The following is a 17,340-nucleotide window of genomic DNA, read 5'->3' as shown; positions in this document are numbered from 1 at the left end:
CTAGAATGATCTTGTGCAATTCTAGGGAGTCATTGACCACCTTTCTGTATGATAAATATATTTGAAGGGTGGCTTAACGGATGCCAAAAGTTCATTCAATAATGGCTTGCATTTGTGTGTGTGCCTTGTTGTACCTTCGTCGAAGCTGTGCGATTGGATAATGGAAGAGGATGAGGAAATGGAACAAAGGAGAGCGAATATACAGCATCACATGCAGGAAAGACATGATATTTTTCATGCAGTTACCCTGAGAATATAGCAGACATTGTATAAATCTTTACATTCAATCTTTGCCTCATGAATGTATGTTGTGAATGGGTGAAGTTATGAAATAATACCTTTGTGAATCCATACCCAAGGTATACAAGCAAACCTAGTGTAAGTAGGTTAAATTGACCTTAGCCACATATCACCAACATCCCCAGCAACCAACTCATGTGGAATGTTGCAAAATAGAGCTGTTATGTGAAGCAGCCCCTGTCATTACAGATGGTTTGTAAACTGAAGGAGTGCCAGTGGTGTCTGTTTTGGAAATGCTGTTCTATCTGGCTGGGTGGCTGAAGTGCCAAATGCGGAATCAATTTCATCTAGTTCCGGAGGAAACTGGGTAGAGGTGTTGTATTCCTATGCCAAACATTGCTTTTCTAACAGTGAATCTGGCATGGTGATTGTTGGAACCAGCACTTTCTGGTTGGCTGAAGGGATACACCCAGTCAGGTAGAATCTACCACTCCCATTAAGAACGGGTGAATACACTTGCTGTATAACCTGTGCTCACCCTTGAGTAGCTTGGCAGTGAGAAGTCAGGCTTTCCACAGAGGCAATGTGTAAAGCAAAGGCACAGTAGTCACATGCGATAAATATAGTGAGTGTCACAAAAGAGATTTCACGCAGGATGTATGTAAATAACGTTTACATTCAACACACATATTCAATCATTATCACATAAACATTATGTACTTTTGCGCATAAAACCCATTTGAAAATATTACTAACAGTACTAGGCCCACTTGTATGGTTATGATATCAATAGTATGCACGCTGTGGACAATTCCTATTCCCCTCCACCCAGAGAGAGAGAGAGAGCACCCTTATGCGGTGTGATACGCTGTCCAGCCCAGGCCTACCATAGCAATTCTGAAAATACAATCCCACACAGTTAAAGTGTTTACCCTGACTCACAACAATATCAATGATATGTAGAGAAATGAAACAATAACACTTTCTGGCAGCACTGCAGGCCGGAGCCACACGGGCAAACCCAATGTCAAATGTATTGTGCTTTTGATATGACAACATATAAAGCAGCACCACCAGCCAGTGTCGTGAATCACAGGCAGTCCACAGGCTACCACTCCCACTCACACACACTCACTCCGCTCAGCTACCCGTTACTACAGGTACCAGCCCAGTCTGTACGGAGCTCTCTTGCATACATACGCACTCAGCACCCTAATGCTGTACTACTGGTGCCCAGCAGATCAATGGATAACATACTGCTGACTCTGTATTCCCAGCCCGTCCACCTAGATATGAAGCTGCACGCGGCCAAAGTCACACTTAGTCTGGGTCCTCAGGAAGCAGGTGGGGATATTTAACAAGTTTTAATTAGGAGTTAGACATATACAAGGGGAGTTTACAGCCACTAGGTACATTCACCCACAGGTTCCACAACACAATGGAGGCACGCAGTCTCTTGACCCACTTCTGACTGTCTCAAAAGTGTTCCTTCAACCTAGTCAATCTCTCTCATGCTACTACCCAATACCAAGATAACTTAAGGAGGGCCTAGGTGTGGAAAGGGCAGTTAGTGTTCTGTGATGATTGTCAAAAGGGAGGAACCAATGAATGGGGAGTAAGACAGGGGGAGGCCCCCCTTTCACAATGATCAGGGTCATGGGCAGGCAATCAGGGCACAGTGTCTGGTGCACGTTGGTATGGATCACACCAGACACTTCAGGTCTCAAACACGAAGAGTGGCAAAATCAATACCTCCCTGGAAATGAGGCACAATGACCAGTGCATGTTAGAATGGGTTGCACCAGGCAACACACAGGTGCAAGTTCAGCAGAGCATGAGGTAGAAAGAGACGCTGCTACTAAAACGGTCCACACAAAGTCCCACAACTGGTGAATCCGCTCACCACCAACTAGATGCTTATGAGTGTCAGGGTTCCTGCGATACAAGCTCCACACCCCTTAAATGCAGGCAAAATTTCAAGGGCTTCAGACCAAACATTCTGGTCTCCAGACACAAATCTTAGCTTCATGCTCACACCGCACTACCCAATTCGATCGAGTAGCTGAGATGGGCATTTGAGAAGGCACCACTCTCAAGATGTCACAGGTAGATGTTGTAGGTCCCTCGCAGGAGACCTTTGATGCCCCTGAGATCTTCATGAAACAGGAAGCCAACCAACAGGCCTTTGGAGAGCACACTTCAGGGCACCATACTTCCGCAGGGCTTTGTCCCAGGCCAGCCACTAGAAGGGGCACACAGTACCCTTCATGGGCAGTAATCCTCCATGTGCACAACAGAGTCCTCTGGCAATATACACCACGCAGTCCTGGTTTACTGGTCCCTGGAAGTTCATCTCACCCTTTGCTGAAGGATGGCACCAGTGCTTGTATGACAGAATAACAATTGCGTGAAGCACGCATGCCTTAACCAAACAAGCAGAACTGTGACAATGCCTAAACCACGGAAGTGTTTAGCATGCATGTCTGAACAATGCAAATAGTTGCTAATATATTAACTGTACCTTAACCACGCATTCCATTAGCTTCTTGTAGTGATTACACTACGGGAATCCTTAAGGCAGGCTAACACACACTGTAACACCCTTCTTTCCATGTCCTAACACCGGTACAAATGGAGCAATAGCCCGCTGCACTACGTTTCCCAGCACGCAGTGGGATATCACAGAAACAAACGTTGGTTGTAGCCCGGCCCCTACTTAAGCACTTCCTCTTCCGGGGAACAGTTCTTGACAATCTTGGATCGGAGCCTCGTCGTAGGCGGATGGTATTACCCGCCAGATCCTGTGCTAAAGAATCATCCGTGTCTCTCATGTTTCCCGAAGACTCTGCGCTGCCCGATCATGGCCAAGAGCTGTACTTCGTTTCTGTCCTCCGACCGGGCATTCCAAGCCTAGGATTAGCCAGGTAACAGGCAGGGAAGAGCGCCGGAGCGCTTCCCTTCTGCCCGCGACTTTGTTTTCCTTTTTTACAGTTGCGCTGTGAATTAACAGTAAGGAGGAGCGCCGGAGCGCTTCCCTCCTAAACCGCGACATTGCTTTTTCCTTTTGTTTTACACTTGCACTGTGTTTCTTTAACAGCGGATTACAGTTGGGCACATTCCGTAGGTCACGGAACTGCTATTAGTGCTCGATAACACGTTTATCGCTCCTTTGTTCAGCTGATTGTTGCACTTCCACGATAAACTGTTGTTGTGACTACCTTTCCTGCTGGCTCTGGGCTGTGACTGTAACAGCGATTAGGAGCGCTTTTCAGACTTGGATATTATTTGAATTTTGATGCTACTTGAAATCTTGCATTGTATTTCTTGTGAGATTTGGATGTTCTCCCTGTTTTTACCCCTTATGTGGTGGACCTTCCGAAAGATTTCAGTATCCACATATACTTCAAATGAAGGTTGCAGCAGGGCTCCTTGTAATTGTGTGTATGGTTTCACTTTGAATGAACTGATATGTGTTTACTTGAGGTGCTACTCACTCCTGTTGTTTTCTCTTCGCTCTGTAGTACTGAAACCCTGAAGAATGTCAGCCCAACCCTAGACCAGACCAGGGACAAAACAAGCGTAGCTGCACATCGTTTGTTATTTTATCCCTTCCCCTTTCCCCCGGGGTGCTACCTTCAGCAGTAGAGTTCCTATTACTCTGTTGGGAGGTGCATTCAGGGGAATTTGGGAATTTGGAGACTTCACATCTAACCATCGTTCCTGCTGGTCACTTGATCAGGTTAGTGGCGTTTAATTATTTTCTTGTGCTACTGATAACCTGACACTTCTGACTTCGTTGTTCAGGCTGTTTCCCAAAGATGCATACTCCTACTAGTTGGCAGATATATGCACTCACAATTGGTTAATACCATCCACGTCAGAGCTTTCTGTGTGCCTTCCTGTGTCCAGGCATTTGCATAAATCTATATGTGTGGAGATTCCCCTCCTTTCAATATACATGATTTATGTTTCTGTCAATCTAAAGAGCTGCTCTTCATAATAATATCTTGTCCAAAATATACATACATTTGGTTCCAGGTTAAAAGTATTACATTTATCATACGGAGGGCTCAGGACATTTTGAATATGCTCTAGTCTAAGTTTCCCAGGAGAATCCTAGTGGCCGTGATTTGTGCATTTTGAGTTAGAAGTGCAGTAATGTCAGCTCGGTCTTACCTAGTTGCTAACATGGCAGCACTGAGACTGAGATATTAATCCATTCACAAAATAAATCTATCTTGCATAGTAATTATGCAAACCTATATTGGGGTGCATTCTGCGATAGAAATGCAATGGATATGTGAAGTGATAATATTGAATTTTGCTAATTTAACACGCCCTACGAATCTGAATCGTAATATTTATATTGCAAATCAGTTAAGAAACCCAACTGTGCTATTGTACTAATTTCAATGCTTATTTAAACAAATGTGAGGCATGAAAGTAAAAATAAGTGGATTAAGGGCCAGAAATATTTTCATCCTAGGTAACACCAAACGTCGTGTTGCCCAAACAACAGCCTGTTCAACTAACTCAGAAGCACGCAGTATCTTAAGCAAACACTGCCATCTAGCTTTCATTGTAAGTCTTTTATGAACACCTATTTATTTTCCTTTTTCAAATTATTATTAGTGTAATATATATGGTTAAATATGCATAATACATCATGTACTTACTGTGCTTAATGCGTTGTTCAGTCGTGCGTGGTTAATCAATTTGTGTGCTTAAACCATGTGTGGTTAAGATTTTCGTGTTGTTCAGACTACGTGCTTAAGATATTGCGTGCTTCTGACTTTGTTGTTCAGGCTGTTTCCCAGCACCAGTCATGTGTCTTTGAAGTTAGGGGTGGTTTAGGGGGTTTCCCTTTGAACCACAGATATCTCCCCTAACTTGTAGGCCTGTCTACCATGGGGCTGTGGAATGTACATCTTAATCTTTAGTGGGCCATGATCGGGCCCCTAGAGGCTAAGTGTCAAAACCTCTATCTCCAATCCATCCCATCCAGCCCTCAAATGGCAGAGGTTTGTCATTCTCATGATATGCCCATGGCTTTTGACTTTGACTGGGGAATGCACAGATATGCGGCCCCAACACCTGGTGTCCTCTGGAGCCAGGCACCAGGGCAAACAATACTCTTACAGCCTAGAAATGTCCATATTCTAAAAGTAGCATTCCAAAGTGAGTTATGCCAAAACCCCCCTTTATCATTGAAAAGGGTTTGGCATGCGAATCCATTGATAGACAGCATTATGAGAGTGCTCCACTTCAGTCCATTATTGGAGCCCGAAGTTATGTCAATCACTTCCCCATGTTAACCTATAGGAAGAGCAAGCCTCATAAGTAGTGACAAGGTATAGCTCTTTACCTGGGTGCACGAGTGCTAGTGCACACACAGATCTGCAATGGCAGGTTGGACACACAGGGGCTGATTCACAAAGGTAATCTGAGACATATTCTAACTATACGACCTATGGTATTCACAGAGATCATTTACGAGTCGTATCTTTATGTCCACAGTCGGGCGGTACTCTCCGCACCCAGGCCGTACTCTCCGGCCCGGTCGTACTCTCCGGCTAGGTCCGGATGGAGTGTAATCAATGGACCAGAATGCAATTTTTACAAAAGGGAACATTAGGAATGTGTAATACATGGTAGAGGAGGTCATAAAAATCAGTTTAGGCAGGGAAAAGTGTGTGGCCAGACACTACATTATATCCCAGAAAAGTTTGCTCCTTTGCATCTCGGTACACCATTGCACAACATGCATTCCCCTCAGTGTTGACTGTAGTGTCAACAGTAAGGGGAGCACGCTTACTTAGTGTTGACTGTAGTGTTAACACTACAATCAATGCTAAGGGGTGCGCAAATTGTACCATGATGCAAAGGAGCAATCACGCAAAGCCTGTGTGCACACAATGATCTGCAATGGCAGACCGGCCCCTGTTTCAGAACATCAAGTCTTTGCCCCTTCCTAACGTGATTAGGAAGGGCATGCACACTTTCACACTATATTTATGGGGGAAAGTGCCCAGAGGCCACACAAGAGAATCTTCAACATCCCAGGAGTATCCCTTAGGAAGAGCTGGGGAAGCCCTAGTGGGGAGTTCCTCACTACCTGGGAAAATCCACATGTACCGGCCATGTCTAACAGTGATTAACTGGTGTACATCTCAAAATCTGTTGCACGCATTGTAATTGGTTTACATAAAAGATCCCTACAGTATACTTAGTAACCTTCTAGAAAGATTCAATGACCAGCAAATAGAGTGCAGCCAGTATTTTTACATGGGGTGGGGTGACCAGGGAGCAGGCTGTAGGTGAATTGAGCACCTCCTCCCGGTCTGCAACCAGACATATTGATGAATGTGATGTCAAGAATCAAACATAAATAAGTGTTGAGGGGCATGCTTGTAATTTTCCTAACCACTAGCAATTACTCAGGGTAGCATTCCAACCCAACCGTTCTTTTGCCCACTATCCCACCTCATTTTTAATCCAGCCATTTGCAAATCAGTCTTGATACTGCTCCAGTAGGAAGAGTCCAGCCGGAACTGTCAGGCCAGGTCTCCCTGAACCAGACCACAAGCAACCCAAAACCAGCTTCACCCTGATTGAGGGTTTACAGTTAAATCTAGCCTGGTTCCAGTGGACAGTGAGCATGGGAACCATATCTGTGCATACCCTTGCCACTTAAGGCGCCATATCAAACACACAAAAGTTGGAGGAAGGCATGCTTACAATGTTATCTAAACACTGACTATCACTCGGGGTAGACTTCCAACTCATTGTTCTTTTACCCACCATCCCACCTCAGTTTGGACCCGGCCATATGCAAGTCACTGTTGACCCTTCTCTAATGGGAACAGTTCAGCCTGAACTGCCAGGTCAGGCCCTCCCTGAGCTGAAACAGGAGCAACCCAAGATTGGTTTCACACTGATTGGTGCTCTTTAGTCCAGTGTAGTAACTTCCAGTGACACAATGAGCATGGGCCCCATGTCTGGGCATAACCTTGCTACTTACGGCAATATACCAAACACACAAAAGGTATGATTTGCATATGAGTCTAATCCGAAGTGTCTTGGTGGTCAAAGAACGATGGGTTGCAATGCTAACCCAAGCAATTGTCAGTGGTTAGATGTGTTGCAAGCATCCTCTCCTTACCTTTCATGTGTTTGATTTACTAGCCTAAGTGGCCTAGGGTATGTACTGATGTGGGTTTCATGCTCACTGTGCTTCTGGAACTAAGCTAGACCCAACTTAAGAGCCCAAATCAGGGCAAAACTGGTCTTGGGTAGCTTTAGTCCCTGTTCAGAGAGGACCTCGCTTGGCAGTTCAGGTTGGACCGTTCCGATTTGAGCAAGGGTAAGACAGATTTGAATGTGTTTGCATCTAATCCTAGGTGGCATTGTGGACAAAAGAACAATGGTTTGGAATGCTACTCAAAGCAATTGCCAGATGTAAGACTTATTGCAAGCATTCTCCTATCACCTTTTTGATGTGATATCAAGAATCAAATCAGGTGTGAAGCAGAAATCATAATAAACCTGGACCTTCCCGTCATAATGATTGTCTGCCTGTACATTCTGTCCCTCCTTCTCCCACCCTCAAGGAATTGTTCCTCAAAATGAAGGGCAATGAGACAACAATATTCACCAACATGAGGAAAATATGTTTGTTCTGCATTTTGATTTATTACTTGGGTAGGCTGTGTGTGACTGATTGATCTTACAGTGATGTTTAGTTGGAAATGGGTTTGCTGGCATCATGACTGCTGATTTCCACACTCCCTTGCATTAGCAGGAGTCTTGGATTTGAATGAAGGTGTGTTCCCTATATGTATTACTTACAGAAGCAAACACAATTAGTGGTTTTCATAAAGCAGTTTAAAAACTATCTCAAATAAAATGTGAATAACTTTTTCTCTTTTTTCCTATTTCCCTTAGGTGCTGTTAGTACTATTCCCCTGCCTCCATTGATTCCCATGAGACCCCCTTGCAGGACCAGTGACTGGCCATCTGCAGTGCTTGAGTTACTTCAAGAGTTGGTTGGAGTAAATTTGAGCGTGCTCAGTCTGCAGTACTTTTGAAGTAGATGTTAGTGTAACTTTGACATTCGTCTTACTCTTTTGTAGGAGTGGTAATACATTTGCATGTGCCTAGCTGGGCGTCTCCTTGTTTTCCTTTTCAGTCCTCCGATTAAGTAGTAGATATTCTCATTAACCAACCACTTCTCCGTTATCCTTCAACATTTTCATCAGAAAATGTATATCCCCTTTTGCAGTGTTTGCTGCACTTGTGGCTGAAATCTTCACGCATAAGGGAGGGGGCAGGCATAGATGGGGCTCACCACCCACATGTTAATGAATAGCATTTGTGAGTAAATAAAGTAGGCCTGCTGGAGGATACTTTTCATGCTTAAAAATGATTTGCTACATGATGCCCATAATAGTAATCACCAGACTCTATATTTATTAATGCAGCGAAAAAGCTCATGTATAAAATGTATTTACTTTTGGCCCCCATTATGAGTCTGAAGGAGCGGTATTCAGAATTTGAAATTACCAGGAGCTGGAACACCAACTGCCTGCCTACACCTGGTTAAAGTAGAAAGGATCAGTGAACAGAGTTTAAGCCTGGTTACCACCGTCTTTGAGTCAGTTTTATTTTGCGACTCCTGAATAGCGATTTTTCAAAAATTCACTATTTGCGATTTTTTGTACATTGATTTGCGATTTTATTTAGCGATTCCTTATTTAGCGAATCACAAATTAGGGAGTTGGTGTGGCATATTCGCTAAATAAGGAATCGCTAACTGTTTTACTTTAATTTTAGCGATTCTTTATTTTGCAAATCGCTTTTTCTATATCTACATTTCACATGGATTATTTGCGATCGTGATTCTACGAATTTCTGCGTTTGCGATCTCAAATTGTCTACCTACATCTGGCCCTAACTCTCCATTTAGAGGATTTTCATATAAAAGGCCAAATTCAACATCACTGTTATTGCTCGCTTCATTTCTGCAGCTCTGATGAATGTGTTCAGGAAGGCATTTCAGCTGGAGTCATATGGCTTTCTTGCTGATTAAAAACTAGTACTTAGAAGCAATTTGAGAAGACCCTCATAGTTGGTGAGCCAAGCCCACTAACAAAGAGGTAAAGAGGTGGATCTGCAGACCAGCTTGTGAGGTTTTCTGAAGTGTGCAAAACTAATGCCTCGAATGAGGGCATGGGTGTGGGCTTTGAGTGTGTGAAGTTGCAAAGTTGATAACAATCCAATGTAACATTCTGTTCAAAATTTTGCAAACTTGGTGAAGATTATGGAATTTAAACTGTGAAAACAAATCCACCAAAACACTTTAATAGAGCTTGAATTTTCTTGCTAAAATTTAGGGGAGAGATTCTCTTCTGCAAAATATTTTTTTTCAAGAATTTTCACTCACTGAGAGAAATTCTTCTGCAAAATATTTGTTTGCAAGAATTTTCACCCACTTTATGTTACATGAAATGTACATATATTTGCAACCTTCTGGAAGTGTTAAGTATGTCAATTTGGCAAACATTTTTATTTCAACCTCTTCTAAAAAGGTTCCTCACAACGTTTTTGGTCTCCAGCAGTACACTTGGATCACTAATACCTCCTTAAAGACCCATGGCAAGGTGAAGCAAGGATGAGGAATCATCTTCAAGCCTTGCCTTCATCCCATTGGTGATCACAACATACTTTTAAAGTGGCAACAATTAAACCGCCTTGAAAAGACGCATTGTGCATCCTGTGGCTGAATAGAAAGATTCAGGGCTTTTAAAACTGTAGTGGTATTTTATTTTCACGTTTAGGGTCAGATTTACAGACATTTTGCTCGGTGTTTGCATGACAAAAGTGATGTAAATCAACACAAAATGTTATTTTTGTTATTTACTTTCTAGAAATTGCCAAAAAGTATCATCAAACAGTGCTACGCATCAAGGGGGCATTACATGGGTGGTATATGGGCATTTCCATGCAACCACGCATGCTGTTTGACACAAAATTCTATCAAAAATTTAAGACAGCTTTTTGCATCAAAACTTAACTCCACTTGAAAGAAGGTGTTAGACGGAGAACTGGCTTCATTTCTCCTTTCTTTTGTGACTTTGCATGTGTGCTGCACTATACAGCACACAGTGACATTTGGAAACGTTTTCTAGGCATAGAGTTTGTAATGGAAGAGAAGTCTGTGCTAAACATATGCACACACCCTTGCACTGCGGCACAAAGGTGTGTGCATGGCGCTCAGCAGTAAAATTCGGTGCTGGCGCTAGGGAGAGGAGAGGAGAGAGCCATAACTCTAGATATGGCGCTCTCCTGCTCTCTCTTTCTCATGCAAAGCGGCACAGTATTTATGGCTACTGTGCTGCCTTGCGTAAGAATTCATTAAATCTGGCATTTGGTTTCAGACTCACGCTTAGAAATCACAAAATGCAATATTTCACTAATCTGTTCCTTTTCACAACCATTAAATTCAAGATGGTGGTATCTTTGCATACACAACATTACCAGTTCAATCAGACACAGGGCATGACGCTATTTATTTCAACTGTGGGGTTCGGCATGAACCTGGGAGGTGCACTCCTACTCAGAGTGATGACAACCTCTGGAGCTCAGTCTGACTCAGCTGCTTCCATTTCCTCATTGTTCAATGAATCCGGAAAACACTAGGCCATGGGCACAGCACTATCTTTTTGTTCATCTAGACAGTGGAATGAAATGTGCCCACTGATCCTTCTGCAATGAGGGGTAGCCACATAGTAATCAGAGGGTTCCCGGCCACTGAAAAATAACTTGAACATTCCCCTCCATTCTCTTCCAGAAGGCAGTAAACAATATAGTGCAACCAATATTGTCACTGCTTTTTATCCTCTGGTTCTAGCAGGTAAGTTAACTGTCCGATCTGGAGAATACGGGTATTGTCCCTGCAACTGGAGGAAGTCTGGAATTATAAGGAACAGTAATTTAAAAAACGCTACTTTTTCACGACTCAAAATATCTTTTAGATATGGCAATAGTCATTATTGCTGGGAAAAGAAGGTGGTAGGTTAAAGCAAACGTCAGCTCAAATCTTAGAGCCCTGGGAATGTTTACTTTCTGCTTAGAGGTTTAGTGTCAAGTGCTAGATGTTTGGTTTTGACATCTGACTGCAATGAAGCACATTAATTCACCACTCTAGGATGTGTGTTGTTTGCTGACCATAGCACCTGCCTTGCCACGTCACTCTGGGGGTTGAGCTGTAGCATCCGAGATTGGTACAAGTACAGGGTCTCTGCTGAGAGCTTGTCATCAAGATCCAAACAGGTTAAGCTTGACATCGACAAACTCTCCTCTCGCCAACATGAAGATGGTCATTGCCTTCCTCGTAGTGGCTCTCTGCTGCTCCCTTGGTAAGAAGCATATTCTCTCTCTAGAGATTCCCTGATAAAGTTAATCCAAATTCTAGTTAGTTCAGAAATGATTGTGTCCTGTCCAACCAGAGGTAACTTTACTGTCTGCACCATTCATTAATCTGAGGGTGGTAACAAACTACTGAACCAAATCATGCTGGGTCCAATCAGTAGTGTCCAACGTAGGTCAAGGAGGGCCAGAACCATGCCAGGAAATATAAGTCTACATGGAATAAATTTTAGCAGAACTAATTTACATTGTTTGTGCTTATCCTAAAGTTCTGGCATGGATCAGGTGCTACTGAACCTACGCTGGACACCCCTTCTATACATTGTTAATGCCTCGAGCTTGGCAAAAAAAGACTGCAGCTCTGTCCTTCCAGTAACTACTGACTTGCAAACAGCATGATCCGAACACTGAGATTGAATCTCAAATCTAGAAGCCACTGTGCCTGAATACATATTTTTCTGTTTATTTATTTCTTTGTCTATCTATTCATGTATCTATGTATGTATATAATTACTATTAATTGGCAGAAGGATTTTGACATGAACCATTTCGTGATGAATCTAGCTCAAGAGGGCAGTCTATCGGTCATAAAACGTTTGATTGGATAACACTTTTAAGAAAGCAGTGAGGAGCAACTATGACGAATAAAAATGCAAAAATGTAAACAGGTATATCATATACATATTTACATCCTTTCCATTCAGTTGATTCAGTTCCATCCTTCTTCCACTTAGACTGCCAGACACACTCACCCAGCAGGATGTTGTCTGTTTTTAACTCAGTTTATCACTTCATTTGAGGTCCTGCCTCTGTCACAGGCACATTACATATCGAATACCCTTCCTTAAACATGTCCTCTGACAGCAGGGTCTTCAGTGGTGTAAACAATCATTTAGGACTGCTAAGTCTTCTCTTTATGCATCAAAATTAAAATGTAAGGTCTGACTCTGCAAAAGCAAATTCGGGGAGACTTTGAAACATTTGTGGGTTCATGTCTGAAATCCTTGTTGGTGAGGAGAATTTTTCTGCAAAATGTTTTGATTTCCAAAAAGAACAGAGCAATTCCTCAAATCGCATTGCAGAACGACACGGAGGAGGTGCTAAACATGAAAATCTGCTTAGCTCTTAATCTTAAGGTGCAACTGATCTTCAGACACATCATTTCAAACTTCTTCTGCAGGTACCGTAAACAGCATTCGAAGGGACCGGAGACAAGTGCAGACTGTGAAGTACACCTACTATCAAGGCGGGTCTTCAGGTAAAGATGCTGGCTGTCCTGGACATATAGGGCAGACGTGTTCCTATAAATGTTACATTTTCATTTCACCAAAATAGAGAGAAAACAAACAGTAGAAGGACAAGTTTGGAAGTACAAGTCTTTCCTCCCTACCTCTGACTTGGCCCAACTTAACTGGCTAATATTCAACTATTGGGCTTTGCGTATTTTGCACATTTTAATAAAAGTGGTTAAATTTTTTCTCTCTTTTAGGGTCGAGCCTGCGTGAAAATGCGCTAGAGTATGCTCTTGCTTGCAAGGCACTATTGTTTGCAATAACGGGCTTAGAGCCCGCCTATTGCTTACTATTTGCTGGTTTTAGAGACACTTTTCTTCACTGCCTCTTAATTGGCCAGTGCAGGTCAAGTGTCACTTCCATTGCCTTCTGTGGAGCAGGAACCAAGCACAGTTTTATTTAAGTTAATGATTGTCCGTCCGCTGCTTGTGCTGTGATTGAGGTACCATTTCTATTTTGCCCTCTCACTCTCCTGTCTGGTACTCCCTCCCTCCTACCCCCAACCTTTTATTCATAAAATCTAAATAACAATTTAGATTTGCATGGCCTCATAGATAAGGAGTAAGAGAAAGCAGTGCAAGTCACTGTGTTGCGTTACTCAATGACAGGAAGGCGCTCCATTGGCGTTGTGGTGGGTTTTCCCATGCAACACTCATGGATTTTGAAACTGTACTGGAATTACTTAATCACGTAAACCTGGAGCAGTGTCAAAACCTTTTGTCTCCCAGAGCAGGTACAGAGAGTAGAAATATTTTTAGTTCTCCTCGCTTTTTTCCTCTTTTCATGTGTGCTGCAGAATATCACACATAGAAAGAGAAAAACTCCTCTTGGGATTGTTTTTGCGCAGGAAGGTGCCCCCTTGCTGCAAAACACAATCCAGCATCCAACACAGACAGCCTTGCACCATGATGCATAGATGCCTGCATTGGCACTTGCAGCAAATTGTATGCCAGCGCAGTGGGAAAGGACAGGAATGCACCGTATTTCATAAATTTGATGAATTCCTGCCCTTTCACATTGATGTTGAGCAGTGCAGCAAGAACACTTTCAACGCTGCCCTAGACAATTCCCAAAAAATGAGGCCATTAAGTTACTCTCACCTGCGAGCACACAGCGCTTCAATGGTTCTGGCCCTGCGTCTCTTCGTGCATTGCTTGTTCAGAACATCATACCTTTTAACGCTCTGGCTTTTCCCTTCCCTGCCAACCAGAAAGAATTACTGCAAAGAAACAAGGAGAATAATTAGATTAAGGGCAGACCTCCCAGTACTCAGTGCTTTAACCCCTTCGGTGCTCATGACGGAACGGTTACGTCATGAGCGTCGGTTGAGCTGTGCTCATGACGGAACCGTTCCGTCATGACCACGCCCGCGCAAGTAACGGTCAGCACCGCGGGGGAATCCGCGCCGCATGGAAGGGGTTAAATAGGCCAGTACTGTTCGAAACTGAGTGCCAGAATTTTTTTATTTTGAGGGGGAGAGTACCAGCACTTCTCAAGAGAAATGCAATACCTTTAGCTGGAGAGTACCGGCACTTCTCAGAAATAAGCAGGTACTCTGCAACTGAGTACCTGCACTTCTATTTTTCCATTTCAAGCTCTGCCAGTACTGCAGAGTCCCCCCAACAAAAGAAGCTGGTTGGTCCTTTGTTATCTAGTCCCGATGTTGCTGAAAAGGATTTGTTTGGGCAGCTATACATTCTTATTAGTAAAATCAGCCTTTACCAGTGCTTTAAACAAAAAAAATGTATGTGAGAGAGGGGCTATGGAGAGATGAGGGGCACTTATGCCCGGTGGTCATGAGGAAATCTGAGGAGGAGGTCATGGGAGGGCGCCAAAAATGATTGTCATTTGTCACACGTGCTCCAACAGCGCGAATGCCGGCCCTGCTCACTGAGTGAAAAATGAAATATGCATTCGCACAGCTGGCTATACTCCTCCTGTGCAGAACTTCACCTTTTCTACATTTTTGCAAACCGGGAACAAGAGCTCCTGGGAGAGGTGCATTGACACTTTCAGTAGTAAGCCTGGCAACTTCCTTTGTGGCGCAGCTTTTCAGCTGTACTGTTGGCAATGTTTGTGAATTGAACAAACACACATATGTAGGTACAGGCCAAGTCATAAACATATTTCTGTGCTTTTTCTTTTTTTTTAAAGCGACTCAAGCCCCAAATCCTTGCAGGACAGCAATGATTATTTTGTCAAACAATAGAAGAATATGGTGAACTTGGTCTGCCCCCAAATTTGTTATAACACATTTGGAGTGAAATAAACTATATATTCGGGTCAAGTGGGAAAATGCTGCTCTCTCTTAGGAGGTTATCGGCACAAAACAAGGCTTTGCGATTTGAATGTCATGGCATGCCTGCATTCTCAATGTGTACAATGTAACCTGGTTGTTCTGCTTAGTATTGTTTCTCAGTCTTCTGCCTGAGTTTCCTAAATAGAACAATCCAGACTCTTGTCTTTCACACATCTCTCTGCAGGGGGCCGACAACAAGGTATGAGGGTTTTCAAGCACTATATCAATGCTCACCAAAGGAAATAAAATTAAAATAAAACAATATAGTAGCTTGTCTTGTAGGTCGTTGCAGACACCAATACAATTCTGCAGTATATTTACCTTTTATAATTATACACCTAATAAGCGATAATTTCTATCTACACAATTTCCCAGCCCCTTCCGATTTCTACAAAATATTATGATTGACAGATAGTAATACACCTCCTCCACGTGATAAAACGTGTTCGATCCACTATCTATTCATCTTAGACAGTGAATCATTTGACCAGATCTTTCGGCTCCAGGTCCTCTATTGGAAAACCACAAGAGTAGAGGGTGGCAGCCTCTATCTCGTTTTTGTGGACCTGCGAGCCGCTTTTGATCTGGTCCCTAGGGAGAAATTATGGTCGGTGCTAAAGGATCTTGGTCTACCAACGTTTTTTCTTGATGTCCTGGTTCGCTTCCACACAGGGAACTTCGCACAGGTGAGGTGCGGGAAGAATGGGGAACTCTCAGCCCGTTTTCCTGTAACTCGTGGAGTTCGACAGGGATGTGTACTGGCTTCCACATTGTGTAGTTTATATGTAAATGGCCTTATTAATGAACTAAATAACCTTAAGGATAGCGATGCTCCGTTTTTGGCTTCTGGCAGGGTGCCCGCTCTGATGTTCGCTGACGACACATTGCTGTTGTCGCGGACATCAACGGGTATCCAGCGGGTTTTGGACGGTTTTATGGTTTTCTGTGCCTCGAGGGGACTGGAGATTAACTTGGGGAAAACTAAGTTCATGATCTTCAGCCCCCCTAGGCGCACCCGTCCGAACCCTTCATTAGCTGGGGTCCCCCTAGAAAGAGTTTCTCTGTAATCTTCGCCAGAGCCGGAAGAAGAGAAATAGGCCTGTAATTGGCCAGGACCTCAGTATCCAAACCGGGCTTTTTCAGGAGGGGGATCACCATCGCCCTTTTCCAGGTGCGTGGGACACTCCCTTCCCTCAAAGAGGCATTAATAAGAGAATTAACCAGTGGATTCACCACTGCTGCCATCCTAGCCAAAAATTTGGCAATTGTGATGTAAAAAACAAGTCCTCCTCCACAATTTCTAAAAACTTGAAACACGGTTAAAACACCATGTCAAATACTTATATCAAACTCTGAAAAAGTAAAGAAATGTATCATGAGTTAGAGCCATGTTCCACAACAGAGCAATTACATGCTCTCTATGCTTTAGAATCAATGTTATATTATTCGTTTTTATGATGCAAAAGGAGTACAACATACACCCCCACAACCTCCTGGCTGGCACATTAAAGGAAAGGAAAAAGAAAGGAAAGGAAAAACACAAACTCATTTTAACTTCAACTCCCCCCCCCTCCAGCTCCCTTCTCCTCTCCTAACCAGTGGCACTAGGCCCATGCCAATCTCTGGTATGTCCGCGATCCCAAACAGGAGAACCCCCAATATTTGGCACTGGTACGGCCCTTCCTAAAGCCCCACTATGAGTTTTGATGAATTCTGTGTGTTTATTCCAAGCAGCGGAATTACTGGTACTAGCTAATTTTGTGACACAGAATTCCTTCTTTTATGAGTTAAACCCTTCCGAATGGGGAAAAGTCTGCAGACCTGCATCACCTTTCACAATTTCACACACTATTCCTGATTCCAAGGAGTTTAAGACAGGTATTTACCACCTGCCCCAAGCACTGGTAACATCTGCAGCACCTCTGTGTAAAGGGATGGAAAAGGGAAGGAGAGAAGGTCATCTAATGGAGGAGAATTACACGCATTCACCATGCCTACGCTAAGGATCAGGTGGGGGGGCAGGACATGTGTACAGTGGTCCAATGTAGATTTTTCAGCTGGCAAAATTGTCCAGTGCTACTG

At 43.3% G+C, this 17,340-nt stretch overlaps 1 protein-coding gene across 3 annotated transcripts in view; it reads left to right on the top strand.

Annotated features, from left to right (window-relative positions):
• The first annotated feature begins 11,535 nt into the window (after window positions 1–11,535).
• LOC146811194 (uncharacterized) overlaps window positions 11,536–17,340 on the top strand; it is a 172,658-nt gene continuing 166,853 nt past the window's right edge. For all 3 annotated transcript variants that reach the window (XM_085618232.1, XM_085618233.1, XM_085618231.1), the window contains exons 1-2: window positions 11,536–11,657; window positions 12,848–12,925. In XM_085618232.1, coding sequence (XP_085474358.1) covers window positions 11,609–11,657; window positions 12,848–12,925 — 127 coding nt within the window. In that variant the 5' untranslated portion in view covers window positions 11,536–11,608. The remainder of the gene's footprint in view (window positions 11,658–12,847; window positions 12,926–17,340) is intronic.

The sequence above is a fragment of the Triturus cristatus genome, chromosome 7, assembly GCF_964204655.1.
Source record: "Triturus cristatus chromosome 7, aTriCri1.1, whole genome shotgun sequence".
Lineage (NCBI taxonomy): Eukaryota > Metazoa > Chordata > Amphibia > Caudata > Salamandridae > Triturus > Triturus cristatus.
Note: the sequence above shows the minus strand (reverse complement) of the source record. Positions and strands in the feature narration are given on the sequence as shown.